Raw genomic sequence first — 12,481 nt, forward strand, 5'->3', positions numbered from 1 at the left:
CTGCCTATGCAATATACTAGTAGAGTAGTTGGTGTCTTGGTAACATTCGAAATCTATATATATATATAAAAGCTCGTGCACATTCTCTCTCCTCACCATATCACTCCATTTTGCACCTCGAGCAATATGATTGGCTCCTAAAAAATCGGTTGGAATAATAATTAGTGACACCTCCCCAGGTTTGTTTAAATCTCCCTAATATATTCTTAATTTTCTATGGACTCTTCAAATTTAAAAAAAAAAATAACAAATTAAATAAACCTTATACAAATTCTACCAAAAACCTAATGTTTCTCCTGAAGCTACGATTGTCTCGTATCTTCCCTACGAAGCAAGAGTTCACAATAGCCCCACTACTGCATCGAGCCAAACTGGCAGCCATGACACAAATACTTACAGCTATCAATCATACATAAGTTATCCGTGTATAAAGGAGAAAGATTTATCCGATTAAAATTTCAGTGGATTCTATACAGGTGAGAATCGTTTATGCCATTTGAGGTTTAATAAATCTGATATAAAATTTCCTGTTTATTGTGTAATTTTTTTTTTTGGCCTTTGTTTTTTCTAAATGTTTCTGGGTTGCAGGATGAAGGAGCAAGTTTGATACTAATCATCTTCTTTGTCATATGAACACAACAATCAATGTTAGATCCACTATGTTTATCCAAGCAAGGTAACTATTTTTCCAAAACCTATTACCCTAACCAAAAAAACCCACGAGTAAGAAACCAAAAAGTTCCGTCAAGAGAACAAAAATGATTTGCCAAAACTGCGGTTTCATTAGTAATATAAATCTATATATACTAATATACTAATACATTTGTAATACATTTACTGAATAATTGTCATCATAGAAGCTTATATACCAACGTAAAATTTTTGTTTTTCTCTCTGTTTCTCATTTTGCTTCTCTTCATGAGTTATGCCATTAACTTTGAAGATATTAGTCTATCAAATAAAAACCTGAAATAGTTTTGGGATTCACCACTTTGGCATACTATTAGTTACATACGAGCATATGAGATGATCAAATTCGGGGTACTAAGCTATGAGAATGATAGGGTTGATGTTGTTGTTTGATGCAAGCAGGTTCTGTTGCACGAAGCTTTAAATAACAAAAAACATGGACATTGGCAAATCTATAGAGGACCAATTCTCCAAGCTGCATCCATGCTTTCCAGTGGATACAAGAATCGACAAAGTAGGAGCTGGCCCAAGAGGTTTATCGTCAGCCTATGCACTGGTTAAGCTCGATTACAAAACATAACCGTGCTCGAGAAATATCACACAGTTGGAGGCATGTGTGAATCAGTTGACATAGAAGGTATGCAGTATTTTGAAACCAATGTCTTTGTATCATTTGGCATTTTCTATGCAAAATTCTCATATTGTGGATACCATATCTTTTTACAAGAAGTTGCAAAATTCGAAGAGTTGGATTCCACAAGTTCGCACTCATTGAAACTATAGGAAAGTTTCAGGACATGAAATAAGTGGCAGATGATTATGTGTCCGTAATTCCTATGACCTTAAAACTCCAAGTCAGTTTTAGTTAGAAACAACTATTTGATTAGTTTGTCAGAGTTGGCAACTCAAATGTTAAAGATTTAGTTCATCTTTGCAGGAAGAGACAAAGAACTCAAATTGAATTGAGATACATGCAGTGAGTGAATTGAAATAGCATCTGACACAACTCCAGAATTCCTCGAGTCTCATGGACTCAAATCTGTCCCCAAGGCGGTGGCTTATGGATATGCATCGTCCGGATATGGCTTTGTCAAAGACATGCCATATGCTTATATACATGAATTTATCCGCACTTCTATGGCAGGAAAGATTAGGCATTTTAGAAGAGGATATACGAGTGTTTAGCATACGATCAGTCAATCTTTGCCAATAGAAGTCCATTGCAGCACTGAAGTTATGGCAATCACACACAACTCTTTTGGCATTACCATTGATGTCAATAACAGTGAGGGAGGAAAATGAATTTTGGAATTTGATAAAGTCATGATCTCAAGCGCTTTTCCTTTCAACAGTGGAAAAACTTACAAATCTTCTTCTTCAACATCAGCAGGTGCACCAAAATGTCAACTTTGACTGTTTCATAGTGGTTTTATTTTCCATCTTAGTAACTTTCAAAAGTCCGTCCTAACGCAATTTTCTTCCTGTAGCAATCAAGACGGGAGTCATAGGTATGACCAAGCTCGAAGTGGAGTTGTTTAGTAAAGTGCAGTCTATCGATTACTATACAACTGCTTTAAAGATTAAGGGTATGGAACATATCCCTAAGTGGTTCTATTACTTCGGGAATTTCATGGAGAATCCCAAAACTATTGGTCATTCAATTGTAATGCAAAAATTCTATGAAGACACATATATTTTTCTATTCTGGAAACTCCAAGGATATCAGAAGACCAACGATGACAAAGGTTGCAATTGATGTGGTAAACAAAATGGGAGCAGAAGTGCAATCAGTTGTTTTACAACAACATTTTAAGTATTTCCTTCATGTTAATAGTTAAGGTATGCTCAATAATTTACTCCAATCTGTCCATTTTTTTTTGTCCAACATTACTAACTTAGAGATACTAACAACTCCAATACATATATGAAGCTCGGGTTTTATGAAAAGTTGGAATATGAACTTCAAGATCTCAATAACACTTATTATGTAGGCAGTTTAATGGCATTTGAGCTCACATAGAGAAACTCATCTTATGCCATGGCCCTAGTGTGCAAGCCAGTGCGTTGCCTATTTTTCCTTTTGTAAAGGTAATTTTGAAGATCATTGCTTTTCAAACTGATTTATGACAGGCATACTCTACAAAGCGATTGTTATAATTATCGTGAAACGTATGTTTCTGCAGAGATTGTTACCGCTTCATTCAGTTTGCAGTCCTCAGATATTAGAGGAGCTCCTAGGATTAGAATTTCCTGATCTGTCTACCCTTGATGGCTATTTAAAGCATTGGGGGACTCATAGATCGAGTCACTCAGGGAAAAACTATTTATACTTGGATTAGCGAAAGAGGGGAAGTATGATGCCACAGGACATACAGACATCTTCATGCCAATGCATCTTGCATTGCTCATAAGCTCCTGACGACCCGCAAACCAGTCTTCTCTCTTTCACCACCACTAAATCTCATCCTCCAATCATGGCGACCCAGATGAGCAAAAAAAAAGAATGAAAGGTGTATTCCCTCTCTTCCCATTCTCTTACTAGATCTAATATTATTTTTTATTTTTATTTTCTAATGTGTTCATTTTGGGTTAACAGTTTGTGGATGACGGAGTATTTTTCGACGAACTGAACGAAGTATTGACAAGAGAACTTGCTAAAGATGGTCACTCCCATGCATACTGAAATCATCATCCAAGCCACCCGTACACAAAACGTTCTCGGTAAATTAAATAATTAAAATAAAAATCTCATTTTTCCCCGATATTTATATTTTGCTTATTGGGTTATTTGGTTTGTTAAAGGTGAGAAGGGGAAGAGGATTAGGGAACTGACATCTGTCGTTCAGAAAATGTTCAAGTTTCCTAAAAATAGTGTTGAGCTTTATGCTGAGAAGGTTAACAATAGTGGTCTTTGCGCTATTGCTCAAGCTGAGTCTCTTCGATATAAGCTTCTCGATGGCCTCGCTGTTTGCAGGTATAATCTCATTTCTTTCATTATAAATTAATTATATTGATTTTATGTCTGTGATTTGAGTAGTATCTTGATTAGGTCATTATTACAGCGTCTTGGTTATGTCTTTCAAAAACTCAATGGAGCAAGTACCAGTGGAGACACATACCAAAAAATTAACAACTTCTATTGAAAATTTGTTGTCTAATTTTGCATGGTCTACCTTTTCAATATCATTTTGTTGATTGTGTTTTTCATTGCGTTTATTTTTATTTTCTAGTTTATTCAATATTTTATATTGTTTTTTTTGAGTAATGAAACAATTTCAATCAACTTGACATAATCCTTATCAAAGATATTATCGTTAAGATTGTTGAATATTTATTTTTGGTATAATATATTTTACAAACTTATGTTTTTCAGAACTTTTGATATAATATGATTTATTGTGGTACAATACTAGTAGAATTTCCACAATTTTTGTTGACTTAAATATTTTGGGTCTCTGTTGTAATAAACTTTGTAGGGTTTAGTTATTATCTCTATGATATCTTTTCAATTCCCTGAATATTTCTCTGAAAAAAGTTTACGTAATCCAGGAGTCTGTTGCGTAACAAAAATTAGGATATGGGCCGTGTCCAATTTGGATTTATATACCTATTGATCATGATGCAATGAAATGGGTTTATAGTTTTTCATGTGAAATGGGTTTGACAGTTTCGTAAATTTGAGATTGAATACTTTATAGTCATGATGATTGTTGAATAGACACATCTTAATCTGTTAGATGACAAAATGTGTTCAAATGATATTAGTAGTACTAACTATTTGGCTACTGCCTAAAGTTTGAACGTCTCCTTACACTTGTATTTTGAGGTAAAAAATATTGTAGTTTCATGGCATTAATTATTTATATTTGGGTGTTTCATTGCATTATGAGTGGGTTTACACACACTAAGCATAGTAGCACTTATACAAGTATGCATTGGTAAGTATACATTATGCATTTTCACCCTTCAGAAACTAGCTCATGTTCAACATTATAGATGCATAAGTATGCATCGGTAACTTTATTGTAGTCATGGTAACTGTAATAATGACCGATAAAATATTCCAAAATACCGTTGATTAAACAAATTAATTTCCAATTCCATTCCATCTTGCTCTAATGCCTATGTAAGGTTTCCACATAATTATATATAGTGCAAGTCTAGGGAAACCGTCCCATAGGAATAATTGATTCGAGTGTTTCACACTTGATTAAGCAATTGGACTTAATACTTTGAGTTTCACAATATAATTAGTATATATTTGTTCTAAAATTCCTACACCTTTGATCTCTCCAACTTCACTTTAGTGAAACACTTATGGACTTTTAGACAAGAAAAATATTTGGTGTGGGTGTGATGTTGAAGAGGTCTTCTAAAGAGTTTGGATTGAGTTGTTCATGTTTTCATCTTACAGAAACGTCATACAAGGAGGCTCAATATTGAGGCTTCGACATATATGACCAAAAGTACTCTAGCACACGACTGCTAAGGAAAAAGAATTGCATTATTTTACTAGCACAACTAGCGTGGTAAATAATGTTTCTCATCTATGTTTACGATAATGCAGTTAGAGGAAAATAAATAGGTTGGGATTTTTGAGCAAGTAGGCTCAATAACTTTTGAACTTCTTTCAATGGAAGATGTAGTTTTTTTAGACAAAATGTGATAAAAATAAAATCATTTTGTGGTATGTTTGAACTTTTATACCATAAATTGTATCAGAATTCAGATTATTCTTGAACTTAATTGTTGTTGTATACTCGAAGTAAATTAAACATCTGAAGCATTTTTTATAGTACATTTCCATTACAAATCAAATTATTGAGTATCCATTTGGATTAGAGTATTTTACAAAACGATCGACATGATATTTATGTATAATGGCTCTATTTGTGTGTGTGTGTGTTAAATTTGTCAAGATACTTTGCATCTCTGATCTGAATGTGGCTGTTATAATATGTGATCCAATTGGAGAACCCAAGCCGTATGTGCCAGAAAGTGGTGCTGGTTTTTTCAGTGCTTTTCCTCTGCAGGTAAAAACTACATTAGTAGAACGATTCTAAATTTTACACCAAGTATATGTTGTATAACCTTATTGATTTTTCTTTGTTGATTTTACCTATGGTGTTAGACTTTGAATTCCCTTTTCGTGACTTATTTTATAATGTAGAAATTTAATATGTCCTAAAACATGAAGGGAATTGGAAAAAAAAAAAAAAGGAACGAGATATCGAAAAAAATACGAAGTTTTTGATATGTGACTGATTGTGTTGAAGGACAATAGTTTGTTGTTCAGGGAACGCAACAAGGAGCTCTGTCTTATGGTGGCTGCGTCAGCTCTACCCTCCTTGTTGGTCCTCGTCTTGCACCAAAGTCAATTAGAGAAGCTGCTCTACAGGTTAGTAATTTTCCAAATAAAAAGGTTAGTAATTTTCCAAATAAAAAGCCGCTCTTCAGTATTCTTAGATTTTTTTTTTTTTTTATTCTTCTTTTGGTACCACCTTGCTCATATGAATTATTCAATGCGATAATTGTCTTTTTACCGCTAAAACAGCCACTCAAATTAAAGATTTGACTATTGCTCCCCTTAAAGAAAATAGTGAATTTTAAAGAGATCATATGTTTTAAAGAACATCAGTTTTTTGGTTCCACACACATTTTATAGCAAAAAGACCAAGGCACTAAGGCAGTAGCGTCTTTGGGTATAGATACTAACAAACATTTCCTTTCAACATTCAGGTGGAGGTGGACAGTGGGTACATAGGTAAAAAATGTGATTTACGTGGTGGTTGGCCTCTCAATATTGTTACGAAGGGTATTGTGCAAGATGTCGAGCCTGTCGCAATATTTGGCAACAGGAGACTAGGGAAGGGGAACTTCAAAGTTTATGTGAAATCTATTATTTATAGAAGTACTGGATTAATTATCATTTCCTCATGATCAGCAATCAAGTAGAACGCTTAGGCAGATTGGGCTACGAAGTGTCATTTGGCCTAAGAGTTTGTTAGTGTCACTTATACAATAGGCTGCACTTTTGGAATACCAACTTTGATCTCTTACTGCTCATTTTTTTGTTCATATTATATCCCCACATACACTTGAGACATTCTAATAACTGATAATGAGCAGTCCATGTAATTAACTTGGCTTTTTCTTTTACGATTAGTTGATATCGAGCAATCCATGTAATTAACTTGTTTTTTTTTTAATGATTGACTGATATTAAACCATTAATCATGAAAATGAATATGAAATGAGTCCACTTAAATGGGTGATAAGAACATATAGAAGAAACGAAGTCATGGAAGGAATATATGCATAAGCAAAGGGAGCAAGTAGGTGATTGTGGGTTCGAGTCCTATTGGGTGTGGTTTTTTTTTTAAAAAAAAATATGAAGGGTCATTGCTTATCATTGAAAGCAAGAGAGAAGGGTAGTGAAAGTTTAGTGTTAGAGTATACTCCATCAAGTTGGGTGTTCACACCATTTGTAGGTATGGTGTGTGATGTATTCAGCTAGATGTTTTTTGGCTTTGTTCCAAGTGTTTATTTAATCCATAATGAGGAATAAATTATCAGATGTGGTAACCAATTAACTCTTCCGACCAAAAGGTGGCTTCATGCCTTAACCAAACCCTATATAATAGAGGTAATTTTCATAGATAGGGCATCTCCAATGGGGTGTGTAAAATTACACCTCCACCTAGGCGCCATTAGGATTTTACAACTCCAATTGAAAATTATTGTAGAGTCCATAAATATCTACTCTCTATTGTTCCCAATGGAGAAGTGTAAAAAAGTTCAATTTTAAACTCGGATGACACTTCAAGTGACGTCCCTCTTTAAATTAAAGTGGGATGTCACTTTAAGTGTCGTTCGAGTTTAAAATTTTTAAATTGTGACTTTAGAAATAGATAGGGATGACACTCCAAGTGACGTCTGAATTTTTTTTTACTCAGTCATCTGTTCAAGTGTCGCCCGGGCTTTTTATTAGCTGATAGCGAGAAGGGGAATTCTCCACCCTCTCTATCAACTAATACTCTATTACCTACGGTATAACACCCTCATTGGAAAGAGTTTTTTGACATTTGGGGTGTAAATTTTCCACTCTATATGGTTTCACCCCCCATTGGAGATGCCCTAAATAACTTTTCACTGACTCAAGAAACGTTCACACGAGTGAAAATTCACTAAGCAAGGTGCAGTGGCCGTTAGTGTGTTTTGAGCCTGTAAAATCCCCCAGTAGGCGGGAGACGTGCACAACCTATATGAGCCAATATTCACTGATGAACTCATATGTAAATACCGATTAAAAGTTAGTGATTTTATATGTGTTATACAAGTAAAATCATCTAAGGATTAAATCAAAGTAGTTATGCATTCGTACAAGAGCTACCAAAATTGTTGAGAAATAATCAGTGATTAACAATGGTATGACCTCTTTCTCTATTTGCCCCACTTTTCAAATAGAAATAAATATATCTAAATTCTAAAATACATACCAACTCAATATTATGGTTGACGATTATTTGCTTAGATTATTAACAATATTTAAACAATTCATGGAAAGTGAATCAATTGAAGGATTAGCTCTGATGGTTCATGGGATTACAAATCTTTTTTGTGTAATAAAATTCGGGTTATTTAGGGATTGGTCCTACTTATTTAGGGGTATTTAGGGATATGTCCTATAATTATCGATTATTAGGCTTTAGTCCTACTTCTATCGATTGACCTTGAGTCAACTCGGTTGACCTTGGTCAACCAATTTTATAATAATATAATTTTCATTTTTTTATGAAAATGGCCAAACTACCCTTCAGCGTGCTTCACATGTGACTTTATATTGGACCTTTGGAACACCAAGTTAAACAATAGACACGTGTCAAAAATCTAAAGCATTGATCCAATGGTCAAAATTAGAAACATTGATCCAAGGTATTTCACGAACTTAAATTCAAACTCTTTAATGGCAGAAAAGTAGGACTAAAACCTAATTAACTCAAATACAGGAGGGGTTAAATCCTAAAAAACTAATTCACTCTAATTGAAAGATTTGAAGCTTCCATATACTGCCATTGAAGAATTCGAAGCCTTAACCATCTATCTTCCAGTCACACTCAACTTTACATCATCTATCTTCCATATCTCCTTCAAAGTCGTGGGTTGAACAACATCATGAGAAATAAGCTTTTGTATACAAGAAAGTCCAATCACACTCAACTTTATAGTATTTACCTCACGTGCCATCAGCCCACATCTATTAGAAAAGTTAAGGCCCACTTAACCAAGATCTGAACTGGGTTCTAACCGACCCATTGATCATCTTCTCTACCCATATTTTCCACAACCCAATCTAGACATACCAACACCAAATTGACACCTCCAACAACACTTAAACAACAACCAATCACATTGAAACATCAAATCATAACCAAATCGCCATAAATTTTTGTTTTAGAGACCATTCTCTTGTGCGTTGGTTAAGTACCCATATTCTAATATCTTGAAGATCTTGTTGCACAAAAAAAGTAGTAGACGGTTGGCAGAACAAGGCGTGTTGTACTATGTATCTTGTCACTGAAGGTGTTTGGAGATTGATCTATTGCTTGGTCATTGGATTACAGAATGTAAGGGGTTACAATCTTCTGTTTTTATATGGAGGGTAGTTTGGACATTTTCATAAAAAAACAAAAATTATATTATTATAAAATGGGTTGACCATGGTCAACTGAGTTGACTCAAGGTCAATCGATAAAAGTAGGACTAAAGCCTAATAATCAATAATTTTATGACCTATCCCTAAATACCCCTAAATAAGTAGGACCAATCCCTAAATAACCCATAAAATTCATATATGAAAGAGAATGTGGGGATTTTAGAGTGTTTGTGAAGTTGTTTTTGACTTTTTTTTTACAGAATATAAAAATTGATGTGCACCTGTTGTGCTGATGACCTATATGTTTAAACTTTAAATATGAGAAGCTTTCACCACCACTAAAGCAGCACTGAAAAACTACTTATGTGTTGAGTCGTAGTTGCATTTGCTTCAGCATGTGTACTTAAATGGTTTTCATTCTATTTTCAGGTTGTTTTGCATGGCGTGGTAAATATAATTGCTGAACCAATAGGTGGAGAGATGAGATAGAGCTAACAAAGATTTGTCTGTGTTTCGATTTAATCAAGAAGGTAACATGAATAACTATAGGCATTGATCATTCCCTTAGGTTTCTTATACCCTAATGTCAAGTCAACAGTACGTTGACTCCTCAAATTCAAGCACCGCCAATATGTTCTCTAAGAGGTGTTGTCTTCTACATGACCACATTTTATTCGATCTACGTCTTCTTTTAGTTGTGCATCTTCTTCACGACTCCATAGAGCATTTTCTTTTTTCAAGGTACTGTTCTAGCATATTGTTCTTGATTGCTTAATGGCTTCTTAGATTTTTGGGGTTCTCAATTGTTGTGTTTGATTGTGTTTTTTATGGTTAATCTTTGGTATTTGGATTAAAATTTTAGTAGATTGTTTAATTTTTTTACACTCTTAGACAATGTTAGTATCTTTCAAATTGGTTTATGAAAAGTAGAAAAAATATATAATATAAAATGAGGAGTTGTGGTGTCTAATTGTGCATTTAAAGTGATTGTTTCTTTATGGTTTGAACTTCGTTGAGACCAAATTTGGTTTTTTATAAAAGATTTGATGATTGTATCGTAAGTGTGTGGTGTGACTAATTAAGCACTTTTGATGTGAGGGAAACTGATAAAATATCAAATCTCTTTTTTGGGAGTGTACCCGACATGTAAAATGAACAACTTATATATTGATATTTAATTAAGCGGCTCTTTTTTCACTTTGTTTATTGTCTTTGGGTTGTTTAAAGTAGTGATTTTATTATGTTTGTATGAAATGGTAACTTAGTGTGTCTTGGGCTTAAGGCTTCCAAGTCTGAAGTTTTGAATGTTTTTGTCTTAGTGTATCCAAGCAAGGGCCCTAACTTAATTAAACCCTGAATATATGTCAAGAACATAGCAATAATATAGGTTCACTTACTCATGCATGTAATCCACTATTCTCTTTGTTGTTGTTTCTTTGCATGCCAAGTGAGGATGAGATATTTTATTCTTTAATCGGGATTTTTTCATCTATACAAGTATTTTATTATTAAGGGATTTTGATTTTTCATGTGCATATGTGTGACATTATTTTTTTTGCAAGGTGATGCAAATACCTTATAAGCCTATATCTTTGAACCTTAACCATCAAGAAACAGTGTCAATAATAACGTAATGTATATGTATCATCACTACGTGGCAGATCATCCAAAAAATCCGGTTAAACATAATTGTCTTTGTCAACTTCACCTGACCAACTACCCCAGTAACTGCTTACAAATCGGGCTACATTCTTGCTACTAATTTGTAAAAACACATGTTGCGCCTTGAGCATTTATCTTTTTTTCTATTAAAATATTAATTATGTTATCTTCCTAACAATTCTTATGAAAGAAAGCAAGACTAACCGAAAATCATTACAATATCTTGGAGAATTGTATTGCCAAAACTCTAGCAATCCTTTATAAACTCATTCTCATGTTGTTGTTGGGCACTTCAATATCCTTTTGAAACATGTTTTCTTTTTGTGGAATTGTTATTGGGCATAAGTTTTAACTAATTAATGGATCCATTAAACTTAATCTTTATAAAGGTGTATTGTGCTAATATTACACTCTGTTTTGCTGGAATTTTGTTCAAGTCCATTAACATATGAAGTAGGTATTGAATTATGTGTATAATTTCTTTTTATCATGTAGTTTGCTTACCTTTGACGTTGTCTGCAGGTTGATTACATCAGAAGTGCATTGAAGAACAAGTTTGTTTTCTAATTCAGTTGTGGAGTGAGTTGAGCGACCTTCTCATCCAGTCATCCCTAAACACTACTTTATTATGTTACGATGACAAGTAATTTCTTACTCTTGGGAAATGTGTGCATGGGCTTGCATAACTGTGTTTGGCTACTACCATAATCTCAATTCCCAACTAATATGTATAAGGACTGGGTTATCAATGTATTTGGTTGAATGTTATATACCTAGCATTTAAATTATTTTTATTTTACAATCGTGTGTCAAGTAACTGGACATTTTTAGTATTAGTATTACTATTTTAGTCCATGAATAGCTTATTTTAGTCATTTCTTAATAAACAACCAACGATTTTTACGCGTAGGTATATATCTATCATTGCGACAATTTGTGAAATATCGTTTTGGATGGGTAACATCAAATAAATCTATTTGCAATGTTTGGTGCTACTAATATTGGGTTATTGTGTTTGTTCAATTATTAGTTAACTGAGAAAGTGTGGACTTGGGGTTTAATACTTTGTCGCATGATTTTACTTGCAAGTTCTTCTCAGATTGAAATATAGATTTTCATAAACTTTTGATTTGTTTTATTTTATTTTATTTTTTAAATATATATTGAATGAGGAATGTGAAATCCCATTCGATGGAATTTAAAGACGGCGTGAAGCTCCAACATGAAGCTCCATCTTTACAAGGTTGACTTGCTAAAGAGACTCTAAATAATTGGGTCTTCATGCCAAAAATGGAACGTACCAAAACACAGGCGGTTCCAAGGGAGTAGTAACTAAATGCATCCAAAACCTAAAAAACTTACTCATACACCTACATGCAAATTATAAATGTGTTGTATGTGTTAATTTGTTTATACGAGTCTTTGCACAGGAAATTTCATGGATCTATGTGTAGGAAACTTATTCCAAAAATA

At 33.7% G+C, this 12,481-nt stretch overlaps 1 protein-coding gene and 1 long non-coding RNA gene across 2 annotated transcripts; both read left to right on the top strand.

The window, feature by feature from the left end:
- The first annotated feature begins 284 nt into the window (after positions 1 to 284).
- Positions 285 to 2,074, top strand: LOC147517807 (uncharacterized). The gene is made up of 4 exons (XR_015213946.1): positions 285 to 476; positions 589 to 676; positions 1,093 to 1,327; positions 1,628 to 2,074. It is a non-coding gene; the product is annotated as an uncharacterized LOC147517807 (long non-coding RNA).
- A 322-nt stretch (positions 2,075 to 2,396) lies between these two features.
- Positions 2,397 to 6,792, top strand: LOC147517808 (small ribosomal subunit protein uS3y-like). Its single transcript, XM_086594704.1, has 7 exons — positions 2,397 to 2,529; positions 2,682 to 2,778; positions 2,874 to 3,200; positions 3,287 to 3,411; positions 3,493 to 3,664; positions 5,987 to 6,088; positions 6,430 to 6,792. The coding sequence occupies exons 4-7, from the start codon at positions 3,351 to 3,353 to the stop codon at positions 6,452 to 6,454; spliced, it is 360 nt and encodes a 119-aa protein (XP_086450830.1). The 5' UTR covers positions 2,397 to 2,529; positions 2,682 to 2,778; positions 2,874 to 3,200; positions 3,287 to 3,350; the 3' UTR covers positions 6,455 to 6,792.
- The last annotated feature ends 5,689 nt before the right edge of the window (positions 6,793 to 12,481 follow it).

The sequence above is a fragment of the Coptis chinensis genome, chromosome 2 (assembly GCF_015680905.1).
Source record: "Coptis chinensis isolate HL-2020 chromosome 2, ASM1568090v1, whole genome shotgun sequence".
Taxonomy (NCBI): domain Eukaryota; kingdom Viridiplantae; phylum Streptophyta; class Magnoliopsida; order Ranunculales; family Ranunculaceae; genus Coptis; species Coptis chinensis.

Coding starts and splice junctions, on each gene's coding strand:
- LOC147517808 (XM_086594704.1), top strand. CDS start 3,351: ATGGTCACTCCCATGCATACTGAAATCATCATCCAAGCCACCCGTACA. Junction 3,412..3,492: donor CCGTACACAAAACGTTCTCG/GTAAATTAAATA, acceptor GGTTTGTTAAAG/GTGAGAAGGGGAAGAGGATT. Junction 3,665..5,986: donor GATGGCCTCGCTGTTTGCAG/GTATAATCTCAT, acceptor TTTGTTGTTCAG/GGAACGCAACAAGGAGCTCT.